This window comes from Prunus dulcis, chromosome 7, assembly GCF_902201215.1.
Source record: "Prunus dulcis chromosome 7, ALMONDv2, whole genome shotgun sequence".
Classification (NCBI taxonomy): domain Eukaryota; kingdom Viridiplantae; phylum Streptophyta; class Magnoliopsida; order Rosales; family Rosaceae; genus Prunus; species Prunus dulcis.
In genome coordinates this window covers 8,338,706-8,366,697 of record NC_047656.1, presented here as the reverse complement: position 1 = coordinate 8,366,697, position 27,992 = coordinate 8,338,706, and the positions used below count along the sequence as shown (strand labels likewise).

General features: G+C 35.9%; 1 protein-coding gene and 1 pseudogene across 2 annotated transcripts; both read left to right on the top strand.

The window, feature by feature from the left end:
• The first annotated feature begins 15 nt into the window (after positions 1-15).
• Positions 16-27,660, top strand: LOC117633476 (ABC transporter A family member 1). 2 transcript variants are annotated; one of them, XM_034367099.1, is made up of 40 exons: positions 16-399; positions 1,661-1,740; positions 2,038-2,206; positions 3,047-3,129; positions 3,816-4,032; positions 4,959-5,176; positions 5,330-5,390; positions 5,574-5,660; positions 6,284-6,516; positions 6,630-6,744; positions 6,829-6,918; positions 7,041-7,264; positions 7,350-7,462; positions 7,614-7,720; positions 8,941-9,003; positions 9,505-9,591; positions 9,999-10,097; positions 10,182-10,366; positions 11,023-11,077; positions 11,178-11,249; positions 12,067-12,768; positions 12,922-13,100; positions 13,829-14,039; positions 16,065-16,148; positions 16,658-16,699; positions 16,792-16,888; positions 17,703-17,830; positions 17,947-18,051; positions 18,836-18,982; positions 20,099-20,359; positions 20,464-20,599; positions 21,041-21,120; positions 21,413-21,520; positions 21,758-21,908; positions 22,820-22,956; positions 23,050-23,124; positions 23,248-23,551; positions 25,774-25,907; positions 26,991-27,049; positions 27,130-27,660. In XM_034367099.1, exons 1-40 carry the CDS (start codon positions 313-315, stop codon positions 27,209-27,211), a joined length of 5,667 nt encoding a protein of 1,888 aa, XP_034222990.1. In that variant the 5' UTR covers positions 16-312; the 3' UTR covers positions 27,212-27,660. The 2 variants fall into 2 exon arrangements, with proteins under 2 accessions (XP_034222990.1, XP_034222991.1); XM_034367100.1 differs by lacking the exons at positions 16-399; positions 1,661-1,740; positions 3,047-3,129 and having other exon boundaries at positions 2,111-2,206.
• On the top strand, positions 2,697-2,800 carry LOC117636209 (annotated as a pseudogene).
• Positions 27,661-27,992: the final 332 nt, after the last annotated feature.

Below are 27,992 nucleotides of genomic sequence, written 5' to 3'. Positions count from 1 at the left end.
CCATTCTTTTAAATTAAAAAGAAAAGAAAAAGAACAAAAAATTCCTTGTTTTTGGTGCTACAGTTCCCTCTCTCTCTCTCTCTCTCCCCTAAAGCTGCTGCCAAATCCAAAAGCTCCCAACAGATGTCTCAGTTGGACTTTAACAAAAGCATTTCCCAGTTGCCACCTCCACCTCCCTCGTAGTCAGCGCCCTCCTCCACATCACTCTCTCTCAATTCTCAAAGCGCAGAGAGAAAAAGTGAAGAACGAGAAGGAAAAGCGCAACTGTTCAATCGCTGCGTGGAAGCCTGGAAGATAGGGTTTGGAGCAGACATGGGGACTGGACGGAGACAGTTGAAGGTTATGCTTTGGAAGAATTGGCTTCTCAAAGTTCGTCACCCTTTCGTCACCTGCGCTGAGGTTTCCTTCTTCTCCTCATTTCTTCAAATTTGACTTCATTATAGTTTTTTTCTAGTCATAATTTGTTTGTGTCGACTTCCGGTCTTGATTTTCTTTTTCATTCTTTTAAGCGATCATTATAAATTCAGAGTTTTTGTCGTTTGTTTTTGAGTTTACAGTGTAATTCGGTGTGGAATTTGTAAATTTTAGACTTAAGATGATCATCATGCTGCCGAGACTGCTATTTTGAGCAGCACTTTGTTTTTGTTTCTTTTGTTTTGGTAAACGGGGGCCAAAGGCCAAAAACAAACAACCAAGAGGGTAAGACTAGTTAGGTGATCAGCAGCGATTTGCTTTGAATTGCTCCTTTATATAATCTTTCTATTTTAGGATAATTGCTAAATGAGAGTTATGGAGAGAAAGCTGTATAGTTATCTAAGGACTTTAAAATAAGCATACCGGATTAATGTCACTATAGAAAAAGAAGAGTAGGGACGTGGTGAAGATCAAGGTTCAAGTGATTTTATAGAGTTAAATTTTTTTGCTGTCTAGCTCAATCTTGCGGGTTGAGAAATTCAAGATGATGTGATTCATAGAATCACCTCAAGATGGGTGAGGTGTGCATGATCATCGTATACCTTTTGGAATGGAAAGGTAAAGTTTATAGAAGAACTTTTAGACATGGAACAGAATGCTGGACAGTTATAAGGACGTTGATACGGTGGGAAGACAAGAAAGGATAGGATTTGAAATAAAACTAGAATGTTGAATTAGCACATATTGAGATAAAATGAGAAAGCACCAACTATGTTTGGTTTGTATGTGTTCAACAAAGATCAATACATGCACCATTTAGAAGAGTGACTTAATGAGCGGAGATAGTAGTGCTAGGGGAATAGGAAGACAATAATAACAAGGGTATAGGTACTTAGGATTGTTATGATAGCGTGTGACTTTAACGAAAAGTTGGGATCAAGCTATGGTGGTGCTGCTGCGGCTGTAGTTGTCGTTGTCTCTGTTATTGTAGCAAGTTGCTTTGTTGTCGTTGTTGTTTGTTTGTTTCCTTTGTTCTTCTATGCTGCCTTCATTTTAATTGTAAAAGTAAACAATGAAAACTTATTGTCTTCCTTTTGGATTTTGGTTTTAAAGTGGCAGTTTCTTGTTAGGTGTTATTCATAATGTTTCAAATTAAAATAATTTTCTTATTTATTTATTTTTCTTCACTTTCGTGAAGAAAAAGTTGATGAAACCAATCTGAAACTTCTTTATGATTTTCTTGCAGATATTACTCCCCACAGTGGTAATGTTGTTGTTAATAGCTATAAGGATGCGTGTTGATACACAGATTCACCCATCGCAGCCGTAAGTGGCGACAAATTCTGGCTAATTTTTGTGTTTCATTTATGTTTGTGATATAGTGTGTTGTGTGCATGGCAGGGTGTGTGTGTGTATGTGGTTACGTGCTTTTTACTTGATTTGGTACTACATATTTTAAGGATGTTTCACTTTGGAAAATATTCTCCCAATACTTAAGAAATTTGAAGGAAATAAGGAAACAAATGAAATTAAAACCCTACATGGATTTGGGCAAGGTTTTTGTGTGTAGAATTTCTCATTTTGTGAGAAGTATTGGTGCTAAGTTTAATGAGACTTGACCAGGTATGTCCGGAAAGGGATGTTTGTGGAAGTGGGCAAAGGAATATCACCTAATTTTGAAGAAGTTTTGGAATTGCTGTTGAATAAGGAAGAGTTTCTGGCTTTTGCACCAGACACCGAAGAAACAAGGTCAATGATTAACATAATATCGGTTAAATTTCCTCTCTTGAAGGTACCCATTCTTATCTATTGCCTGATTTGGTTACTTTTGGTATATAGTTGTGTGTTCATGCACAGGCTAGGCGCATTCTTTTTCTTTAGCACGTCTGAGCTTTGACACCTCTTCTCTATTTTGCAATTTATTTATAAAAGTGTTGAAGTCTTTGTCACATATGAGATTTGTTAACCACCCTACATAGAATGGATGATATTGGTGTGGGACTCTAGTTACTCTCAATTAGATATCAAGTCTTGTGCTGTCTTCATTCTAGCACACTATTGAAAATGCAGACGTTTTGTTAACGTTATCATCCTGCTTTGATTTTCTTAAATGGTGTCCATTTCCATATGGAGGCTTCATCTTTAGAGTATGATTTTTGGGCTAATTCATTAGTGCACTATTGTGAGCGAGACATGATTAATTGGGCGCATATATATATATTTTTTCTTTTGGGGGTCTTTTTCCTAATAGAAAAATTTAGGGTTAAGTTCTTGGCTTTCTCGCACTTTCTCGGCCTTTTGGTTAAGATCAAGTGTAGTATATGTTCTTATTAGTAGTTTCAGATGATTGACCCAATGGTCATTAATTATTAGGCATAGAATTTGTTGCTTTTTATTTATTAGAAAAATCTTATTTTCTGCTCCTTCTTTTTAACTGGATGTTTTAGTTGCAAAGTTCTGATCTTTTTATTCCCATATGGTTCTCTTCATCACATTTAAGCATGGCTTTGTTAGTTGGAATTTGCTTGTATAAATTAGAAAATGAAATAACGGCTTTCACAATGTGTCCTTTCATTTCCTTCACAAGGGTTTTCATGGCTCAAGCTAAATAAAGTGCATTTCATACTTACAGAATGTTTCTAGAGTTTACAAAGATGAACAGGAGCTGGAAACCTATATAGGCTCAGATCTCTATGGTACCTGCAATCAAATAATGTAAGTTGTACTTTTGTATCACAGTATGGATCTGAGCGAAATTTCCTTGAAATGAATTTCTATTAAAGTTGGGACTGGAGAAGTATGAAAGACTAGTGAAGAAATGCAAATTACCAAATTTGTTTCTTTTGATGGTTTTCTTGTGCTGGTCAAACGTTTTCTTGCAGATTAGTGATCTCTTGGACTATGTAGCAATTCATGTGAATAAGAATTGATTCAGTGCATTATATTCATCTTTTTAAATGTGGCTTTGGCTTCCTGAAATTATCTGTATGATCCACATGTCTTCATGAATTGAATGTGATGATTTTTGAAAAAAAAAGGGAGCCAACTATCATACCTGCACCAATTAAATGTTTATCATAATGTGGATAACTGTGCTGGAGATATTGCGTTGGTTATGGTATGTTCTACTATCTGCATACTCTAATTACTTTACAAATTAAAATGTGTTTTGCTTTTATTTTTTATTTTTTATTCTATAATTATTTAATTTATTTTTTTAAAGTAGTCATCTGACTTATGCTTATAGTTTAAAACTCTTACTATACTGTATTTCTTATGTGATGGTCATTGTGTGATCACTGGATGGCTATTTTTTGAACAACGCAAGTCTGTTTGATTCTATGAGAAGTCACATTATTAAATTTAGCTGTGTCACTGAATAAACTGAACTATTTGTTTAGGAATTGCTCGAATCCAAAAATCAAAGGAGCAGTAGTATTTCATGACCAAGGTCCCCAATCTTTTGATTATAGCATACGTCTCAACCACACATGGGCTTTCTCAGGATTTCCTGACGTTAAATCCATCATGGACACAAATGGTCCCTACCTTAATGACTTGGAACTGGGCATAAATACAGTACCGACAATGCAGTACAGCTTCAGCGGTTTCTTAACTGTATGGTTGCTTCGTACCTTCGCCACTTATTGATTTTTGATATCTTACTTTCATTTGTTCCTTTAGTTGATGTATGGAGCTTTGTCATAACTATATTTATATTTTCTAAAAAACTTTTTGTTCTCCAGTTGTGTTCCCAAAATTTGTCTATACAAAAAGCTGGGTTTGGGTTATTAGTTCTTTTTATGCAATTCAGGGTATAGTTAAAAGTAATTTAATAATCTTTTTTAAACATTCGTTTAAGTAGATCGTTGGTGATGGTTTTCTGAATCTGAATGTTAAGGTGAAAATCCAACTGATTAGTGGCACAGACGTAGATGGTCTTTTTTCCTGGCTTCTTCCTTAACTCATTCATCTATATGCTGCGGGAAAAACAATACCCCTTTAAGAATTTTGATTTTTTAAATTTTGGTATGTAAATCCCACAATAGAAATAATAGCACATTCTCTCTCTAGTAACATATAAATTGATAGTAAGTGGTATATTTTTTACAGTGCAGTAAGTTGCAGTCTTTCTTTATGTTGTTCCAAAAGAATCATAATGTTAAGCGAAATGTAGTTTGTGTCATATTCAAAGTTTGGTGCGAAGTATTTTTTTCCCAAACATAGCTTACTCATTTTGGTTGGATAGGGTTTATGTATACCAATACTGGTGTCCGATATTGTTATTGCTTGTCCCTTCTCCACTCTCTCAGTGTTTCATAGTGTGACTCATAAGTTTTTTATAATGGTGAATGATTCGAATGTTAATACGATATCCACTTATAGACCAATCTTCAATGATTCTGAAACTTGATGGTTAATACGATATCCGCTTATAAACCTTTAATAAGTTTAATGATTGTTATTTAACAATGGTGCAACTTCTAACTTTCATCCTTGTGAAAACGTGTGTCCATTCTTCTTATGCCTTTATACTATTGCAGCTCCAGCAAGTTTTGGATTCCTTTATAATTTTTGCGGCCCAGCAATCTGACACCAAAAATATAGAACTTACTTCATCTTTGCCCTCTGGCGAACCTTCCTCTCTTAAAGTGCCATGGACGAGTTATGGTCCGTCAAACATTCGAATAGTCCCATTTCCAACTCGTGAATACACTGATGATGAGTTCCAGTCCATCATAAAAAGTGTCATGGGTGTATTGTATGTATCTCTTGAATTTTTTAGATCTGTTTTTTTCTTTTTATTTTGGATTTCTGTATTGTTCATGTTATAATTATCAGATCACAATCAATATTTCTTAGCATCAATATACTGACATTTTCTGTTTGGTTGTTCTGGAACTTGGATGAGCAGGTATCTTTTGGGATTTCTCTACCCAATTTCTCGGTTGATCAGCTATTCTGTGTTTGAGAAGGTTTGGTACCTGTTATTATATTTTACTTGAAATAAAGCTCAAGATTTACCTTATTCACCTCATGGTTTCTGTTTATTTCTCTCTCTGTTTTTTTTTTCTTGGTTAATGTTATGGATGAGAGTAATTTGTTTGTCATCCTTTATGTTTCTGACTGCAACTTGTTTTTTATTCATAATGTTTCAGGAACAGAAGATAAGAGAAGGTCTTTATATGATGGGGCTGGAAGATGGGATATTCCATCTCTCATGGTTTATTGCATATGCTTTGCAGGTTGGTTCTTTGTTCTTTTGTATTTTTGTTTAATTTATGAAGAAGTCTCAGCAAGAATTCAATCAATTTAACCACAATTTTTATATTAGAAATTTATTATTTAAATAATTATTGCCACCATTGCATGCTCTTTATTTTTGGAAGATTTTTGAAATATTAATCTAACTTCAAATTTCAGTTCTTTGGCTTTGTAGGATAGAAGTCTAACTATTGTTGCACGGCTCTAGTATTTGCACTGTTGAACAATGATTGAGTCTCAGCATTGATCAACTTGCAAGAAAGGAAGTGTCTCCTCTGATTGATAAAGCAACGTAGTGTTAATGTACCATAGGTATTGTGAGTCAGGTTAGATCATGAATATAATTAGGTACACTAGAAAGAAGATGGAGAGGCTATGTTTAATTCGTTTTTCTGAAATTTGAGTCCATTTGGTTTGAAGGAGTGTGAAACTGCATAAGATGGTCTATTGATAGGTTATGTTGCATTGGTGGTAATCTAGATCAAGTTCTATTTGAATAAGAGTAGAAAATATAACGTTGGACTTTTCAGTGCTTATCATCCCTAACAATTTTCTGTGGGTTTTGTTTTGTTTTGTTTTTCTGACAGTTTGATTTCTTTTGCAGTTTGCAGTTTCTTCTGCGATTATTACGGTTTGCACTATGGATAATCTTTTCAAGTACAGTGATAAGACAGTGGTGTTCATTTACTTCTTCTTCTTTGGACTAAGTGCAATTATGCTGTCATTTTTAATCTCTACATTCTTCACACGAGCGAAGACAGCTGTTGCTGTTGGGACCCTTACTTTTCTTGGTGCTTTTTTTCCTTACTACTCTGTCAATGATGAGGGTGTGCCTTTGTAAGTACTGAGCTTTGTACATATCTGTGGTGGATCTCTCTCTCTCTCTCCTTAATGAGTACAATGTTGAAAATTGTAGTGCAGATAGGTTTCATTCACATTTTCTCTTTCAGGACATTAAAAGTGGTTGCGTCTTTGCTTTCACCAACAGCCTTTGCTTTAGGATCAATTAACTTTGCTGATTATGAGCGTGCTCATGTTGGCCTTCGTTGGAGCAACATATGGCGCGTATGTTCTTTATTTGGTCTTTTCCTGTCAAAAGTATTTTAGCCTGTATCATTGTTTTAATTTTGAGTTCTATTATCTTTGTAGGCATCATCTGGCGTGAATTTTTTGTTCTGTCTATTGATGATGTTGCTCGATGCGTTGCTCTACTGTTTAATTGGTCTGTATCTGGACAAGGTATATCTTTCAGAATCTTATCTTTTTATCAGAGTTCCTAATTATGCCAACAGATAGACCTGACAACATGCCAATATTTTAAGTGTGTTTGTGCCTAAGTGTGGCTTTTCTTATGTGATCAGGTCCTTCCCAGGGAGAATGGAGTTAGATATCCATGGAACTTCATTTTCCACAAGCGCTTCTGGAAAAATCCAAGTATTAACAAACATCTCAATCACAATTCCAGTGTAGAAGTTAATAGCCGTGACAGTGTTTCCAAGAAGGCAAGCTTTTCTGGGAAAGATAATGTTAAAGCGGCTGTTGAAGCAATAACATTTGATATGAAACAACAAGAGCTTGACCATAGGTATGTGTGCTAAAACTTGAATCCTTGAGTATTTCATTTGTACAAATTGATTTTTTCTTTCCTTCATGATTCAGTTGACTTGTAGGTGCATCAAGATAAGAAATCTGCACAAGGTTTATGGCAGTAAAAAGGGGAAATGTTGTGCTGTTAACTCATTACAGCTCACCATGTATGAAAATCAGATTCTTGCACTTCTAGGTGTGTTACTTTTTTTTTTTTTTTTTTTTTTGATGAGAAACTCAAAGTTGCATTGAATAGAAAATGAAAAGACAAAATAGAGAATAACACTCTTTTATTGTCCTTGATCCATCATTGTTTTGTACTGAGTTCAAATTTTATTAATTTAAAGGACACAATGGAGCTGGTAAAAGCACAACGATATCAATGCTTGTTGGTCTTCTTCGCCCTACTTCAGGGGATGCTTTGGTGTTTGGGAAGAATATTATAACAGAAATGGTAATTTGTCCTCTGCTTACATCACTCTAGAGCTAAACACTACTAAAATATAGGCTTAATACATCATTCTCAAACAACTTGGTTGAAGAAGATTCTCTATTGTGAAGAAATGTCCCACATTGGAAAGTTGAGAAACTTTTCAAGGGCTTATAAGGGGTTGGGCTGCTCCCTCCATTGCCAATTGGTTTTGGGGTGGAACCTCAACTTCCTTCATGGTATCAGAACGGGTTTGCCCATATGTGAAGTCAACGACCGCACGTGCTCCACATCACCTAATATGTGTTGTCCACATATTAGGCTTGAAATTTTGCCACACGTGTTGGGACATGTGAGAATGTGAAGAAATGCCCCACATTGGAAAGTTGAGAAATTTTGCAAGAGCTTATAAGGAGTTGGGCTACTCCCCCATTGCCAGTTGGTTTTGTGGTGGAACCTTAAATTCCTTCATCTATGATAAATATATGACATGAGCATTATAATTGGGCCAGTCATTAGCCATCAAAACTGTACGGTTCTGGGCTTCATAGCGTGGGCACACTAGACGTCCAATGGGGAGCATTATAATTGGGCCCATCATTACCCATACAAATTAAAGGGTTCAGGCCAGAAGGAGATTGTTGGCTTTCATGGTGTCGAACGTCCAATTTAGAGGACTCCATTGGACGTCCATTTTTTAAGAAAAGAGTAGACAACCTTATTAGAGCCCACCTGCGATATGATACAATAAAATGACCACCCCTTTTTAAAGTCCTTCAACAATCATCGAAAGATGGGCCAAATTGATAATTGTTTAACCATTTGATTATCATCATCAGCATCAGCATTTCATTACTGATTGGAAATGTTATGTTCATTTATTTATTTGATCTCAGTCAATTGATTAAATAGTTTCCATTTTGGCTAAGCTTTTTGCAAGGATCCTTGAGGGTATGGATAGGGACTGTTCGGTCTACTTTGGAGAACCTTCCTGTATATATATATATATATATATATATATATATATATATATATATATATATATATATATATATATACTCTTCTTATAATTTGTCTAGTTCCTGAGCTATGCTATAACTTTCAAAGTTAATGATCTAAATCATATGCCAAAAGGCATTCTTTTAAATCTTCCTCATTAATTTACTTTCTGCTTACATTTGTTTTAATATTTTGGGAACAGTTCAGTTTTTCTTGTCTCTTTTCTGATGAGTTTGAATCCATAGGAGGAGATACGGAAGGAATTAGGGGTATGCCCTCAAAATGATATCCTTTTTCCAGAATTAACGGTAAGTGACTTGCTTTGTCTTTTGAATACTAACAAAAGGTTATTGAAATATATTTTATAGCATTTTCATTTATTGTACATGAAGTAGGTGGTGGAGCTCATAAAGTTATAGATGCTTAAGAAAATCTGCCTCTAACTCCATCTCCCAAGCTTTGTCATTTTGATTTTATAATGAAAGCAGCAACTAAAAATATACAGTTAGTTATAGACTTGAGCATTCTACTTGTCGGCTGCAATAGTGAAGAGAGCCGAAAAGGCTTCAAATGTCTTCTTGCACAACAAATATAACACCAAAATCAAGCCCTAATATAAATAAAAAATATGGAGAGGTGACAACCATTATCTTTTGTAAACTAGAACCATGCAGCACTCTGAAAATCTTAGTTGTCTGACCACCAAATGAAATTTTGTTGATACGTTCACATACACAGAGACGTGCACATTGCTGAAGACTGGTACAACAGTAATTTCTAAGTTTGATGTGGTTGGATACTTTATCCAGGTGAGGGAGCATTTGGAAATATTTGCTATATTGAAAGGTGTGAAGGAAGATTTTGTGAACAGCGCTGTTGTTGATATGGGTGATCAAGTAAGTTCTTTTGGCAGAACTGGGTTCTTGCATGCTTTTGTTTGCTAGTCTGAGCCTTTGGATGTTCTTGGCAGTTAAATATGACATATATTATGATCTGCTATCTTTATGCTTTTAGAGTCTGATGCTAGAATCTTAAGCATCAGGCCATCACTATAAAAATGTTTGCAATATGCTCTAACAATGTATTGGCATGTTCTTTCCTTGCCACAACGAAACTAATGTTTCTGGTCCTATGATTTTCAGAATATGTGATTTTATCAATTAATGTGCTACCTGCTACCTTATTTGATTACTGTAGAACATTAGGTCTGGGATAATATTTATTATTCTCTCTTTTTGTTTATGTATTCTTTGGTTCATGATCAAATGAGGAGGTTTGTTTTCTGTTTTGTCATTATGATCAGGTAGGTTTGGCTGATAAAATGAACACGGCTGTGAATGCTCTGTCTGGAGGCATGAAGAGGAAATTGTCTCTTGGAATTGCACTGATAGGAAATAGTAAGGTGGGGGCCGAATTTCAATGGCGCTATCTTGTTACTTTCCCGTGTTGGAATGTACTAAATTTTTTTATTTGTTTCCTTTTGCAGGTTATAATTTTGGATGAACCGACTAGTGGAATGGATCCATACTCTATGCGCTTGACATGGCAATTAATAAAAAAGATTAGAAAGGGCAGGATAGTATTACTGACAACACACTCAATGGATGAAGCAGAAGTACTTGGAGATCGTATAGCCATCATGGCCAATGGTTCTTTGAAATGCTGCGGAAGGTTTCACCTCTTCCAACTGAGCTTATGGTGTTTTTTTTACCTATTTTTAGTGTTATATTTTGACTTAGTTCATATGAGATTTCATAAAGTTATATATTCTCATTTAGTTAGGAAATGCGGAATAACTGACAAATTTTTTGTAGTATGGGGTGAAAATGATTTCATACATTTTTCATGTTTGGGACGTTGCCATATGTATTCTGTAGTAGGTACTTATATGATATATGTACATAAAATATAATTAGATCTAATATTTTCTGTTCATATAAATAAAGATCTTTGTATTCTATGTTGCAATTATTATTAATAAGTTTTGTTTCTCATAAAAAAAGAGGGATCTTATTAGACTTTCCACACACACACACACAAAAGTATGTAGAAAAGTCCTCTGTACCAGACGTTTAGACATTCTGAAGTCTGAATGAGATGCCATTCGAATGCTCAATAGGACCGTTCAAATGGCCTTACAACTTTATGAACCAATTTTTGCAACGGGATGACTTTAGGGTATAGGTTCTATACATATATAATTATAGGTATGCACGTATAGAATCCCCTATTTTTAATTTTTTAGAAACCATGTTCTGAAAAATTAATGCATAATGCTATCAACATGTTATATAATTTTCTCATATAGAATTCTCACTTTTGAACAGTTCCCTTTTCTTGAAGCATAAGTACGGGGTTGGTTATACTCTAACTTTAGTGAAGGTAATACCCCTATTTGTGTTAATCTTTTTCTGAATATTGAATGGTATATTATCATTATGCAACACCAAAATGCTATGACTTGCTGTTTTTCTCATGTCAGTCTGCACCCACTGCCTCTGTTGCTGCTGAAATTGTTTTCCGCCATATCCCATTAGCAACATGTGTGAGTGAGGTATCCATCACATTTCTCAAGAATTCCTGCTAGTTAAACAAAAACTTTTCCTATATAATATATTTGGCATGATATTAAATCATTGATTATTTACAATAATACGTTTTTGTAGTTTTACTATTTTCTTTTGAACTTAAGTTGTTTTACTACTTTGATTTTAGGGAAAAATATTGATTCTTGCATCTTCCATGTATGTGGTATAATTGTTCCTGATGTAGGATATGGGTGAATTGAGTATTTAGGTAGTTTAGCAGGGGCAAAAACAATGGAAAACAGAAAATAGAACAAAAGGGATAGGTCTGGAATCACTCCAGCCGTTTGGCTTCACACCAAGTAGTCTCCAATCTCTGGAAAATAAGCTTTTCTTTATATCTCAACAACTCAACTCCATAATGAAATTACATAGACGGGGTAGTTATAATAATCTAAAACCTAGAGACAATAGGTTAAAAAAAAATCCCTTGCTAAAACAAAAATTATAACCTAAATAAAATAGGAAACTTATAAATCCTACTAAAATCTGGAAAACTTAAAAATCTTACTAAAATCTGGAAAACTTAGAGAACAAGTTAGAAACTAATCGCAGGAATAAAAAATTGCCAGATTTAAAGACCAAATCAAATGACTTCCTTTTCCATCTCTTTCTTTTGTAAATCCTAATGGGTTTGACAAAGATGTCCTCATCAGTTCCCCTGGCCTTGGATGGGAAATGTGAGGGAGGGGCGGGTGATATAACTGTTTACTTCATAATAGTCCACTTGACATTGCTAGTGTATGACACTTTATGTTATATATGTGGTTTTGTATGCTTGTACAGGTTGGAACTGAGATTTCGTTTAAGCTTCCTTTGGCATCATCGTCGTCCTTTGAAAGTATGTTTAGGGAAATTGAGAGTTGCATGAAAAGACCCATGTCCAAATTAGAAACAAGTTCTGGTGAGGACTATTTGGGCATTGAAAGTTATGGTATTTCTGTTACAACTTTGGAGGAGGTATTCCTGAGGGTTGCAGGGTGCGACTATGTTGAAGCTGCTTGTTTTGACCAGAAGACTGATCTAGGGCTTCCTGATTCTGTAGTTTGTCAGACTACTCATGATCCTGTGCCCAAAAAGATCTTTCACTCAAAAAAATCATTTGGATATTATAAGGAGATTCTTGGGGTCTTATTTACAATAGTGGGAAGAGCTTGTGGTTTGATTTTTGCTACAGTTTTAAGTTTCTTAAACTTCATCGGTGTGCAATGTTGTTGCTGTGGTATCATTTCAAGGTCAACATTTTGGCGACATTCTAAAGCATTGTTCATAAAGAGGGCAATATCTGCTCGCAGAGACCGGAAAACAATTGTTTTCCAGCTTGTTATTCCTGCAGTTTTCTTATTTTTTGGTCTTCTATTTCTCAAGCTCAAGCCACATCCTGATCAAGTGTCTGTTACATTTACAACTTCGCATTTTAATCCACTATTACGTGGTGGTGGTGGTGGTCCAATCCCTTTTGATTTATCCTGGCCTATTGCAAAGGAGGTTTGTCCACTTCGATTTTCTTTAATCTTATGTTGGATATGCATGTTCATTTTTTAGCATTTAGAATCAGGGGGTATCCCCTGGATGTGAAATTTATTCTGATTGCTTGCAACATCAACGGTTTCTTGCTCTTAAAAGCTACCGGTGCTGCAGGTTGCACAGTATGTTGAAGGGGGTTGGATACAAAACTTTAAACCTAGTGCATATAAATTCCCTAATGCAGAGAAGGCATTGGATGATGCAATTGAGGCAGCGGGGCCAACCCTGGGACCTGTTTTACTTTCAATGAGCGAATTTTTAATGTCTAGCTTTAATGAATCTTACCAGTCAAGGTGTGTTAAACCAAATTTTCTCGTTCTTTGCGAATTTCTTTCATCCATATGAATAGGGTGTCTCAATTAAATGAAATTCATAGAAATTGATATGCTAGAAACCCCAACATAACTCCTGAAAATGAAGTTTCCACATGGGAAACCCTTGGAATTGTAGAAATTTACACATGCACATATGATAATTCGTTTTCAAACTTGTGGGTCTAATGTAAATGAGAGGGTTAAGCTAAAGTACTGTGGCTGTACACAGACAGTTTGCAGCTGAAAGAAGCATATTATTTGTACTGAAACTTTGTTTACCTGTGCTGGACTGGAAGGCAGTTAGTTTATAGTCTCTTTTTGATGGTGTCACGTTCTCTTTTGTCTGTGCTTGTGGTGGCCTTCTTGGCCACGGTTTCCTTTTGATTCATTTTGTACTTGGCTTTTTTCGTAATAAAATTGTGTCTCTCTCAAAAAAAAAAAAAAAAAAAAACTTTTTTTACCTGTGATGGGGGGACTCTATGTATTTTGTTAGCAATCCAAGCTGATTGAGGTATAATATTTTTCCCAGGTAATGAGAGATAACTTGGTCATTTATAAAGCCGCGGACAAAAATTGTGAAATTAATAGAACAAGTGATGATTTCTTTCTTTCTGCAAAACCAGTACCTGAAGTTTTAGTTGACTATAATTAGCCTGCAAGTTTTTCTTTAGTGCTCTTTTTTTCATTGTAATGTGTGCGTGATGCAGGTATGGGGCAATTGTGATGGATGATCAGAATGATGATGGAAGTTTAGGGTACACTGTGCTACACAACAGTTCCTGTCAGCATGCTGCCCCAACATTTATCAATTTAATGAATGCTGCAATTCTTAGGCTTGCTGCTCATAATAAGAATATGACAATTCAAACACGTAATCACCCTCTGCCAATGACAAAAAGCCAACATCTGCAACACCATGTATGCCATTTCCATTCAATCCTTTTTAAGATTTCATTTCAAGTTCACTCTTTAAGCATCATAAAAGTCAGTCTCATTTTAGAATTAAACTCTGTTTTGGCTTCTCATCTTCGATTTCCATGTAATAGTAACTGTTTTTCTACCTATGAATTATTTTTAACCTCACAAGGAGGTATTTGAAAGTATCTATGCCTATCATTTTATAACATTCTGGATCAGATGAGGCTTATGTTTCTAATGAAGTTAGAAGTGTTGAAGCATTTCCTGCAGTCTCTCGTCTGATGGGATCCATTTATTAGCAGTGATACCAGAAGTACTGTCAAGTCTTTTAGGATCTTATGACAAATAGAAAATGATCTCTCTTTTCTGCAATGGTGCCCTTTTTGCATGCATGTCAGTGCACTAAACTTCGAGAAAATCTTACGGAGTGACCTTTTTCTTACAACTTACATGAAGAAAAGTTTGTGAGAATGTGAAGGTAAAAAGTCCCACATTGGAAAGTTGAGAAACCTAGCATGGGCTTATAACGAGTTGGGCTACTCCTCCCATTGCCAATTGGTTTTGGGGTGGAAGCTCAACTTCCTTAATGGTATCAGAGCCAGGTTCTAGTGTGTCTCTTTGCTACTTTTTAACAAACCCTATTTTTCTTCATGACCCTATGTTCCACTACCCTAGTTGCTAATCTTTGAAATCATCCAGCAAATTAAGAGTCGTTGGCGCTTTTCATCCCTCACCCATATGGGTGTTTATATTGTATAGCCCTCTTGCTACTCCTGTTCGTCTATCCTTGATTATAAAAAATAAAAAAAAGGCTTTCGTTGTTGAAGACCATAGTTCTTCCCTTTTCTTCGTTACCATGTTTCTGTTACGGATCCTATCCTTGGGCAGCACGCCATGATGGCTTGATCTTCTTTCCTCTGTGAGCCTCGTCATCGGTCACCGCTCACCGCTCACCGCTCATCCTTAATTTTTCATCTTCTTTCAAATCTCAATCCTCTACGAGCCTCGGATTTGAGGGGGAGGTAGAGGAGATAGACACAATGTGCTTGCGACGTAAGTTTTCTTGTGACATATGCTTGCGTTCTCCTTGCAATTTAAGTGCTCTCTTCCCCTCCTCTTCAAGGGAGGAGGGGGAGTGAAAATGATATGTTTATTGACTTATATCCATTACCTTGACGTATGAAGATTTTGTCTATTTCTTGGCTCCGAGAGCCCAATGCCATTTGTGGTAAAACCCGACATCTATTGGGCTTTGTAGGTGGTTAAGTTGGGGACAATATCGGTGTTGCTAGTAGTGGGCCACCGGCTCGTCTCTTTGAAATTTAACATGGAATCAGAGCGGGTTAGGCCACGTGTGAAAGCCCAATAGCCACACGTGCTCCACGTCACCCAATATGTGTTGTCCACAGGCTTGAAAATTCGCCACACGTGCGGGGGGGGTGTGAGAATGTGAAGATAAAAAGTCCCACAGTGGAAAGTTATGAAACCTAGCAAGGGCTTATAAGGAGTTGGGCTACTCCCCCATTGCCAATTGGTTTTGGCGTGGAAGCTCAACTTCCTTCAAAGTTCTTTGAGTTTATTGATACGATCAAATGTCCAGGACAGAATCTCTTTAAAGATACATTTTCAAGTGATTCCACAGGCTAATATGAATAGGCTTTATATTGTTTGCGGCTAAAACGTTTTGTTTTGTTCTGTTTTTTTTCCTGGTATGTTCTATTTTATCACTGAAGGAGTTAATAATAAATTTCTTTAAGTTTTATTAAATTGTATGCCATGAGCTGTCTGGAAAGTGTTTGATTTGCTTGATTGTTAGGTTGCCTGCATCAAGAAGCTGGCTATTTTAGAAATGGTTCTGTATCAAGTAAATGTTATAATTTTAAGTTGAAGTTATGTGCTTATGCTAAATATTGTACAAATATCTTATGGTTGTGCTTTTAACCTCTCTGATTCATTCGATAGGGTTCTATTACAAATGAGAGGATTCAGGAATTTTCACTTCTAGTTTATCTGTTCATTTTGCAGGATTTGGATGCATTCTCTGCTGCAGTTATTGTTAGTATTGCCTTCTCCTTCATTCCCGCGTCATTTGCTGTTTCTATTGTGAAGGTACTGTGCCAAACATAATCGCAGCTGTCCAGTATGAGTGCTTTTGCTTCACAATGTACCGTACCATTCTGTGCTAGGATATGGTTACTTGTAGTTACAATTTACAAAATAAGTGAAGCTGTCTTAATATTTACTCTACTATTCTACAATTGGCAGGTAATGTTTTAGTCACAAGAAATAAAATTTTATTGAGAAGGAAGAAGCATTTTATTGAGAAAAAAATGAGAAGAAACATTTTATTGTCACATAAATAATTAAGCAATTGGGACAACGTGCACCACAATGACCTAAGGGCTATATTACGTCAACACCACAGCCCATTCCCAGAACAACACCTAATTTACTTGTCGAAAATAACTGCTTTCCAGTTTAACTGAAACAGATCCCCATATTGATGACAAGAATTAACTGTGCATCAGTCAAAATACCTACCTAGAAGATATTGTATGATGCTCTACGTATCTCCTTTACCCTAGAAAATAATTGATTTTTTGGGTTGACTGATGCAGGAACGTGAAGTAAAAGCTAAACACCAACAACTGATTAGTGGGGTATGCTTGTTTGCTGGTAGAACAACCATCCTGTTGTAATTTTGTTACGGATACTCATAAGATTAACTGCATTGTAATATCTTAATCCTCAGGTTTCTACACTTTCATACTGGGCTTCTACTTACGTATGGGACTTCATCAGCTTCCTATTTCCTTCATCTTTTGCAATAATTCTTTTTTACGTCTTTGGTATGTCTTTAAACTTGTATTCTTTACTCATTTTTTCTTATAGAAATTTGAGCTTTAAACTTCATTTCATTGTTGAAATTTTTGTAAATTAATTGATAGGAATGTCGTCATTCTTTTTTGGTCAAATCAGCAAATAGTAGCAATCAAAATGTTTAATGAGATTTTCTTTGTTGGTGTCTACTGGTATAGGGGAATATTTCATTGATTGCATATTGTACCATAGAGGTTGATAATAATACAAGATATTGTACATGATCTCTTATATTCTCTGGTATTCTTTAGCCTATGCATAACTGACTTCAAAAGTTGTGCAATGCTTTTGTAAATGATTCTTTCTATATTTAGGACCCTTTTTTGTGTAGGTGTGTGTGTGCACACAGACATTCCAAATTCAGGCTTTGCAGATGGTTTCCACATCTATCCGGAATTTTACTCACTAAATAGTTTTTCTTGTATTTTGATATTTTAATGCACATATTGGCAAATATTTGTTTGTAAAAATGACAATAGACATGCAAGATGTGAAATTTGACTTTATTGTGTTCTCCAGTTGCTAGAAATTGATCTAATATATTGAATGCCATGGAGATTGACCAACTCTTTTTGAAATGGAGGAAGGATAGGAGGTGGAAAAAAAGTATTTTATAAATGTGGAATTATTTGGTGATGACTTTCTAACCAACTCAAAAATATTTTGAACTTAACCTGAAATCAATGCTTCATCCCACATTATGGTCATGGCTAATGATTATTCTTCTTTTCCTTTGTATATTAATTGCCTCTGTACGTAAACTCATAAAAAAAATGTATGTAGGTCTGGAGCAGTTTATTGGGAGTGGATGTTTATTGTCGACAGTAATCATGTTTTTAGCGTATGGATTAGCGATTGCATCAACAACATATTGCCTTACATTTTTCTTTTCTGACCACAGTATGGCTCAGGTGGTGTATTTTTCATTGTCATTCTCTTATTCTCATGTCTAGGGCATTAAGCTTGCATGCCCATGTTTATGAATGTCGTTCTCTTGTTTATTAAAGTTGTACATATTATTATCCAGAATGTGGTTCTCTTGGTCCACTTTTTCACGGGACTGATTCTTATGGTTATCTCATTCATTATGGGGCTTATAAAGACGACATCAAGTGCAAATTCTTTTCTCAAGGTTGTATTCCTACGTACACATCTCTTTTATTTTTTGTTTTAAAATCTTCTTCTTGTTTTTACTGCTAGTATTACTACTTTGTACAGTAAATTTACTAGTCCTTGTAGTTTTTCTTTCTTTCTTCTCAATAGTAGTTTGGTTTTCCTTATCAAACATATATATATAGTCTGCACGTTATTATCGTTCGGATGCCATTTTAAACAGGGAGGAAAACCGGGAGGGGTAGTAGAAAATACATGGTGTCCGCACGATAATAACATCCGGACGTCCACATAGGATATATATGTGATGTAGATAGTTTGTGCTGTGAAATTAAATTCCACAATGATAGCAGGAGGGTATTAGTGTATACTTAGAGTTTCCTCTGGTTTAGGGGAGGCCGTGACTGGAAATTGCAATTAATAACTAGATGCTGTCTTTATTCTGAAGGAATTCTAGTGTAGTTTCTTCGAATTTACTCTGAGGATGTTGATTCATTTAGAAAAATAGGACTAATTGCAATTTTTTACTTTACCCTTAACTATTGCTTCTTAAATCTTATACAGTGTTTTTTTTTTTTTTTTTTTGGTTTCTTTATTTTGAATTTATAGCTTTCAAGCATTGTCTTGGTCTGAACTTTCCGACAATGTTGAGAGCAACGAGTGTAAAGCGGTTTATCTTTTGATAAAGGGCTACTCTAGAAGTTCTAGTTTGCCTCTTTACTAAATGTTGTGACTCAATCTAGAAAACTAGTGCTGGTGATGATAGGAATCTTATATTCCCTGACGTGGATCTATGCTTCCAGAACTTTTTCAGATTATCTCCGGGGTTTTGCTTTGCTGATGGACTCGCTTCACTGGCTCTTCTACGGCAAGATATGAAAGATAAATCTAGCAATGGGGCCTTTGATTGGAATGTTACTGGTGGCTCAATTTGCTATCTTGGTATTGAGGTTCGTATCTTACCTCTGGCCTTGTGGGAAAAAACTCTTCTGCAACTTTCTGCTTAAAAAGTTAAATCTATTTCTTGAGAAGTGGAATTACCAATGAATATATGTAATGCTAATGAGTAATACCCCTTCTCAGAGTGTTTTGCTCAAGTGCTCTTCTATGTTGAATAGTATTTAGATGTCAGAAAGGTGAGACCCTACAATTGAATTTGTGGAGTCACCTGTCTCTTTCATTCGTCAAAATGTAAGCTTACATTTTTAGTTTATTTGACCTAACAAAGAATGTAAGAGAGGGAAAACATGATCATAAAGAATGAACTATAAGTTTCAAATGCTGCATGGTGTGCAGGATAATCGGAGATATATGTGTTTGTATATTAAGTAATTGTTGCTTAAGCTATTGGGATATAATGGTAGCCTAGCCTAGAATCAGACTTCTGGGTTCGAGACGTCCTTGATTTGGAACCTCCCAATACAAGCTACATGAGAGTAGGAGATCCTAAGTTAAATTCCTGTAAATGCAGCCTCCACTAGAAATTGAATTCTAAATTTTAGGCTCCCCTGAGAACTATAAATGATGGGACGTATTAGACCCCAACCTCACAACTTATCAAGATGACACTAAACCCTAGTTGTAGCTACGCAGTCAAACGACATAATACCCCAAATCTGCAAGATATTGTGTGCTTTTGGGCCCAATTGATGCTCACAACTTTAAATACCATGTTAGATACCACTAGACACAAAAATCTTAAGCTGTTAGAGATGAGGTGAAGAACCTTCAATAATTGAAATATACTTGAGAGTATCTTTTTTCTTCTCCCATAAGAGGTATCTATAGCTATACAAATTACATAAGAAAAGGAAATCTAGTAATCCTACTCTATACAAGCATCAATATACATCCAAAGTAACGGTGATGGGGTTGGGGTTGGCAAGTACCTTTTACATGTTCTGCACCTGCTCTGTAATCAATGGGAATTTAAAGCAAGAGGTGTAGCATCTTGTGTCTTGGATTGCTATTTGTTACATATTTTAATATTAAGATTGAAAGTGAAACTTTAATTCATGTGGAAAATAGGGGTACTCTGATCTTATTCAAATTTGTCATCTGTGCAGAGCATTTGCTACTTCCTTTTGACACTTGGGCTTGAACATTTGCCTTATAACAAATTGACACTAGCCACGCTGAAGGAATGGTGGAAGAGTATTAAAAGTACCCGTCAAGGCAGTTCGAGTTATCTAGAACCCCTTCTGAAATCTTCCTCAGAAGTTATCACTCATGACCTTGATGAAGACATAGATGTGAAGACGGAAAGAACTAGGGTACTTTCAGGTTCCATTGACAATGCCATAATCTACTTGCGGAATCTTTGGAAGGTATTTCTATATATGGTTCAAATGATATTAGTGGTTCTCTAAGTTTAATAATGTTATACCTTACGACGTATGATTGTATAATAGCAATATATGTCAACTTTCAGGTGTATCCTGGAGGAAAGCTTCATGGTCCAAAAATAGCAGTAAATTCATTGACTTTTGCAGTTCAAGAAGGAGAATGTTTTGGTTTCTTAGGAACAAATGGAGCTGGAAAGACCACGACTCTGTCAATGCTGACTGGTATATAACAGCTGGACTCCAGAATATCAGATATACTTACTGTATTTTTGAAACATTTAAAATGGACAATCTGGGCAACCTTTTTTCTTTTTGAGTTCATACTTATGCCTTCCATAACTAGTGTTTGGTATCTGAGGGAACCACCTCTTAAAAACCAATTGCATTTCATGATAATAAAATACGTCATTGAGTTCACTATTTCTTGGCATTTTAGTTTTTGCTAAGAAGAATTTTATAATTTATTTTGTTACATTAAAAATGATGGTCTCCATGAGAACTCGACAATGTTTGATTTCAGACAAATACTAGTAAAAAAAACTTTTGACTTTGCATTGCGTAGTATTGAATTTGTGGCCTTGTGTGTTTTTTGTTAATCAGCATATTCTCAAAATTGAATTATTATATCAGTTCCTTTTTTTTGATTGAACAATTTCCATCCAGGAGAGGAATCTCCAACTGATGGGACTGCTTGTATATTTGGCAAGGATATATGCTCTAATCCCAAGGCTGCTCGTCGACATGTATGTCTTGATTTTCTTTATATATGTATGTGTGTGTGTTTGTGTGCGTGCCTTGTCAATGATGGTGTGGCAGAAGATCGATCCAGGCCATTAATCATGTTGATGATACAATGGAGTCAACAGGATCAAGAGGGCTTTCAGGCATCGGCATTACCATATAATATATGTCTACATATTATATATATTTGCACATACAATCCTTATTTTTATTTCTTCCTTTGTGGAATGTTGATTATCCATCCAATATAGTGATAGATCCTTGCTAACTTTTTCAATTATCATTGAATTTCAGATTGGGTTTTGTCCACAGTTCGATGCTTTGTTAGAATTTTTAACTGTTCAAGAGCATCTTGAGCTTTATGCCACAATAAAGGGAGTACCAGATTACCAGATAGATGATGTATGTATATCTGTTCAAAGCTCGTAGAACTTAATTTTCTTCTTAGCATCCTGATTTAAGTCAGAATTTTCATCCATTTGCATAGATGTAATGACTTAAATTGTCCATTTAAGCCATATCATGCTAAATTCTGAATCAAACATTTTGCATGTTTAAATACCTTGAATAACTTTGGCACTCTACATCTAATATATATTTTGATAAACACTCAAATGGTGGAGCCTCAATCCCTGACAGGTTGTAATGGAAAAGTTAGTGGAGTTTGACTTGTTAAAGCATGCCAACAAACCATCATTTTCCCTCAGTGGGGGAAACAAGCGTAAATTATCTGTTGCAATTGCAATGATCGGAGATCCTCCTATAGTCATTCTAGATGAGCCATCAACAGGTATACTTGCTGGTTCTCATTCTAAATTCTTAAACAATTTCTATCTTAAGATTTCTTGTTTTTGTGTCCTTTTTATATGATGAAACTGCTTTTATATTTGTGGCATAAGATTTTAAGGAACTGCTGAAATGAACTAAATTAAGTGATGAGCAAAATTTGTGGTGTGGTTAATGTGATCTTAGTAAGGCTGTCTATCAGATGGTTACAGAATAAGGATATAGATCTCTACTTAACCAACTTTATTAAACAATAAAGCACCAGGAAGCAATTAATAAGCCATATAAGGAGAGGGTGAGAGAAGGTGCTGCAAACAACTAGTTAGGGATTTCAAGATAGATCCAAAATGGTTGTTTACAGTGGAGGTTGATGAGGGGTCTCAGGGTAGCTCCATTGCTGACAGAGGAATAGGTTGAAAAGCTTCTGCATGAAAGTTGATCTGGGTTGTGCTGCGCAAGTGTCGGAAAATGACTCTTAAGATACCTAAGGCATTAGTTGAGCTTTATATTTGAGGAAATGTGGAGAAAACTCCTACTAGGCATGGATGGTGAGATACAACACTAAAGTCCCACATACTAAATTAGGATCAAGGTGATAACATTCACTGCTGGAGTAGACACAATTAAAAAGTTCTTATAAATGCCGTTGTGCTTATTTGAATATGGTTCTGACCGGACAATGGTCACACATTAAATCATGCCTATAAGTTGGCAAAAAGAACCTTTTATCTTGTTAGACTAGATAATGAAGTTGCAGTCAAAGTGTTCTTTTGTTCAACCTCAATATGTACTCAAGATATACAAGACTGCTTCTTGTTTTGTTTATACTGAAAATGTTGCTACACCATAAAAAGTATACTTAATTGGTGTTTTACTTGGAGATAGAGTCACAAATCTTGCTCACTATTGTATTAGGTATGGATCCAATTGCCAAAAGATTCATGTGGGAAGTGATATCTCGTCTCTCAACCAGACGAGGAAAGACAGCAGTAATACTTACTACTCATAGTATGAATGAAGCTCAAGCTCTTTGCACCCGTATGGGAATAATGGTACCAATTTACCTTGCTCACCAGTCTACTTGAAGCACTACTTAGTGCCACTGTTCATATCACTGTATAACCACTTTGATGTTTTATTTTAAGGTTGGAGGCCGATTAAGATGCATTGGTAGTCCCCAGCATTTGAAAACACGATTTGGAAATCATCTTGAGCTGGAGGTATTTCTTTCGTTTTTCCTTGCTTCCCTTGCTTTTTAGAGTGGGGTGGACTGAAAGAATTATTTTGTAGAATGATATTTTAGGGAATTTTTAATTACTTTTAACTCTGTTACCTACTCTTAGGTTAAACCTTTTGAAGTCAGCTCTGGGGACTTGGAAAATCTTTGCCGAGTTATTCAAGAAAGGCTTTCATATGTTCCTTCTCATCCTAGGAGCTTACTTGATGGCTTCGAAGTTTGCATTGGGGCCATTGACTCCATTGTGGCTGACAATGCATCAGTGGCAGAGATTAGCTTGTCACGGGAAATGATAATCATTATTGGACGATGGCTTGGCAATGAAGAAAGAATAAAGTCGCTTATATCTTCAGTGCCACTTTCTGATGGCGTGATTGGTGAACAGTTAGCTGAGCAGTTGGTTCGAGATGGTATGAATGATCCATGCATTGATTAATTTGTATTCTTTTATATTTAATTTTTTATTTTTGGGATTTTCTTTCTTGTTTGGAAAGTTTGGATGGGTAACTTTGAATGTCTGTATGCGTACCACATCGTATGACTATACAAATTTTTTGCCCTATTTTCCTGACAGGTGATTACTTTAGGATGTAGGAACTGTTCTGGCTTAGGATTTATATTTTACTTTCAGGTGTTGAGTGTAACAGGATTGTGGAAAAGAATCGTGTCCGCTTCTGAACTGGAGACTCTCTCTCTCTCTCTCTCTCTCTCTCTCTCTCTCTCTCTCTCTCTCTTTTACACGCAGAAAACTTGGCTCTGATACTATCATGTAATTAGAGCATCCAAATCAAAATAACTATGGTTGGAGAGGCCCAAGAATGCATGCACATAGTGCAAGGCTTCACATTCTTGATGTGGGATTTACACTCTCAACAATTATCATATGTCTCCACAGTACTAGACTTTATGATCTTTTATCGCTTTGTTATATATAAGTTTAATCAAGGTCCTGAAGTTTCTAAGTTATTCCCATGCATCTCTCTTCGTAAATGCTTGCTTTTCCTAATCTTTTTTCTAGAACTTTAATTTAAGTGACAGAGAAACTATCTACTCCAGACAAAAATTCTTATGCATACGCAGACAAAATTCTTTGTTAATGCTTTAGTTGGCAATCATTCTTTGTTTCATTAGTTTTCATATAGGTTTTAATGAAGTTTGTGCAGAAAACATTGATCACTTGTTCATTCACTGTTCGTATACACTAAAATTATGGTGGAAGATGTGCGCACTCGGAGCGGAGTGGGTGATTCCTAAAGGGTGTTTTGAGTTCCTTAGTATCAAGTTGGTGATTTCAGGGAGGGGGAAGAGAGCTCGAATCCTACTGGATTGTCTAGTTCACGCTATATTCTGGAATATTTGGATGGAGCGCAATCGAAGAATTTTTGAGGGACATATAGGAGTAAGGGTTGAGGAATTATGGGATAGAGTTAAATTTTGGGCATCTCTTTGGGCATCAGTTTCGGGGCAGTTCAAGGACTATCATTATTCTATCATAATGAGAGATATGGCGGCAGTCTTAAGATGATTTTACATAAGTTGTTTTCTAATTACAGATTTATTTTCGGGCATAGTAGCTTAGTTGCTTTTTATTTTAGGTATTCTGGTGCTTAATGAGTTAGTTTTCCTTTTGGTGTATGATCGGGGATAATTTTCCTAAACCTTAAACCCTAAATGTTTCTATTAAAAAAAAAAGGTTTGTGTTACTCTGGCAGTGCTTTAATCAATATGCAGCAAGGTTCAGTGTACCCAATGTCTACAAGATCCAGACATACATTGCGTTATTTTTCAATGTCTTCACTAGGACTTGCTAATACTATGGGATATTCTTATTTCAGGGTTTAGGGTCTTATTTAGACTCTTTGTCAGTGCTCTTGGTTTTGATTCTTGCTCTTATAGAAAAATTAGAACTCAACCAAAGATGTGCTTATCCCCTTCTTGGTGTGTTCTTTGCAAAGAGAATGCAGAAAACATTGATCACTTGTTCATTCATTGTTCGTATTCCCTAAAATTATGGTGGAGGATGTTGGGTGCTCTCGGAGCGGAGTGGGTGACTCCTAAAGGGTGTTTTGAGCTCCTTAGTATCAATATGAGGGTTTCGGGGAAGGGGAAGAGAGCTGGAATCCTTCGCGATTGTCTAGTTCATGCTATTTTCTGGAATGTCTGGATGGAGCGAAATCGAAGAATTTTTCAGGGCCATATAGGAGTAAGGGTTGAGGAATTATGGGACACAATTAAATTTTGGGCATCCCTTTGGGCTTCGGTTTCGGGGCAGTTCGAGGACTATCACTACTCTACCATCATGAGAGACATGATGGCAGTCTTAAGATGATTTTACTGAAGTTTTGTGTTTTTTAATTACAGAATTTTTTCAATCTTAGTAGGTCAGACAATCTTTATTTTTGGTCGTCTTGTTTGATCGAGGATTTTTCCTCTTGATTATCAATACAATGTTTCTATTAAAAAAAAAAAAAAGAAGAAAAGAAAGGGATCGATTGTGGACTTCAAACAATTTTTATACATATTTGATGCTCTAAATTCTATTTGGAATGTCATTATTGGTAACTCATTTATTTAATTATTGTTTCTTCTTTACCTTGCTACATTTTTGTACTTAATATTGGAGTTTGTGCAGGCGGAATACCTTTGCCAATATTTTCTGAGTGGTGGTTGTCCAATGAAAAGTTTTCAGCAATTGATTCATTTGTCTTCTCATCATTTCCTGGTGCAATATTCCAAGGCTTCAATGGCCTGAGTGCTAAATATCAGGTAAAGTTTATCTTGAATTAAAGTTACAAATAGTAATTCTTGTGGAAGATTTATTTATATATTTTTTAATTTGTTTGGATTAAGTTATCCAAGTCCTATGCACTAAACTATAGAATGAAGGTTGGCCCACCTGCTGATATGTAAGCTTTTGGGAGCAGTAGTAAGCCAATATATTTATAATGATAATGAAGTAGGAGATCCAGATTCAGTTCAACTGAGTCTGTAACCAACCAATTAGTAGGCCACATAGGAACAAGAACAGTGTGTGTGTGTGTGTGTGTGTGTGTGTGGTTGTGTGTTGTGCACATGTGTGCATGTGCCACTCATATTGAAATAAAAAATAGCTTTGATGGTAGGTGGGTTGATGTGTATGCGAATTCACTCAGGTGCCCCAGTAGTCTGTTTATTGATGGAATGAATTTTTTTTTCCTGAACTCGCTGATGGAATGGTTGAATGGTTGAGAGAGGACACGTTGTGAGATGGAAATGGGGAAGCTCTTGGCTTTAGTTATGTTGTTGTAAAACCTTTATGATTTAAGAGTTAGCATCCTTTGCATTGGTTTTACAGTACTTGTGGCATAATGGGAGATTCCTGTTATTGCATCTTCTACTGGGTGTATAGTAGTATCAGCAGTTGAAATAGTATTCCAAAATCTTGTTCGCAGTTAAATATTTACTGTTTTTGTTATTTTCAGATACCATTACCAGACCTGCCTTTTACTTTCTTTTTTCCCCTTTACTGTTACCATCTCAGAAATGTTTTTAAATTACACTTCGGTGCATTCCCAAATTACGCTTAGAAATGTTTTCTTTTTTCCCGAATTGTTGATCTTTGGTTAGTGGGTGGCAAAAAGGTACGTCTCTTTTAATTGTTGTAGATTACAGGGGTATCTTATTTTCATGGTGGGCAATAAGCCTCTCTACTTAAGAATGGTCAGTAGGGAAAATGTGGAAAATGGGTTTACCTGTGGCTCCAAATGCACGTACATGGAGTTTGAGCACCATGTGTTATCATGTCTTTCATTGTATTGCTGGCGCACAGAAAATTTTGTAATTTATCTCAACTTTTGGCTTTTGTTGCAGTTGCCATACGGACAGGGCCTCTCACTTGCAGATGTCTTTGGACACCTTGAACGGAACAGGTGAATTCGTCGTACCTTCTTTGTTCGTTTGTGTTCCTTCTTGCCAAACATGACCAGTGTTTATAATCTCTCTTTTTCAGATATAAACTTGGAATTGCAGAATACAGTATTAGCCAGTCCACTTTGGAAACCATATTCAACCATTTTGCAGCAAACTCATGAGAATCATCATCTACTGAGACAAATCTAATTCAAATAGTTTTACATGACTCATCAAATCATCACCCGGCACAAGCACCGGGCACAAGCGGCTCTCTTGTTTTAAAGTTGAGACCGCCATAAAAGGCTCTATGTAGATATTAGATATGGCATATTGTACATAAGTTAACTTTGGGGAAATGTAATATGTTAAAAAACTTATGGGTCAACAATCGTACCTGTCATCAATCATACGGGTCTGGGACTTGCAGCCTGCATCCTGTCTAGGATTGGCGAGATGACACTGTTCCAGAAGTGCATTTGAAAAATCATATTGTTGTGAACTCGTAGAAGATAGAGAGTTCCTTTTATTTGAGTTTTCATATACATTCGCCATTGGGGAAATGAAATGCCCGAGGTTTCATATACATTCACCATTGAGGAATCAGATGTTCAAGTTGCCCAGGCTCTTCCATAGTTCTCTTCTGTTCCGTCAATAACATTCTCGATCGCATTATAATTATGTGGTAGTCTCGTTTAGGACATTGCTTGGCTCCTCATTACACGTCGATCAGTCTGATTGACACATTCGAAAGTAACTCATTAAAATTACAAAAGTAAGTTTTTCGCACACGTGTAAGACTTTGATTTGTCTGTAAGGAGAAATGACTCTTTACATCCAAGGAGCCAAGTATTTTCTTTTTGTTTATTAACAATTGGGTATGACAATTGATTTAATAAGTGAATCTGCATTTGTATAATGTGGTCCATAAGTGCTAGATGTGTTTTGAAAATATGGGTTTTT

Bases quoted from the DNA above. Each gene is read 5' to 3' on its own strand.
- LOC117633476 (XM_034367099.1), top strand. From the start codon at position 313: ATGGGGACTGGACGGAGACAGTTGAAGGTTATGCTTTGGAAGAATTGG. The intron at 21,121-21,412 runs GTATGTCTTGAT...ATTGAATTTCAG, and splicing joins CCAAGGCTGCTCGTCGACAT to ATTGGGTTTTGTCCACAGTT. The intron at 21,909-22,819 runs GTATACTTGCTG...CTATTGTATTAG, and splicing joins TCTAGATGAGCCATCAACAG to GTATGGATCCAATTGCCAAA.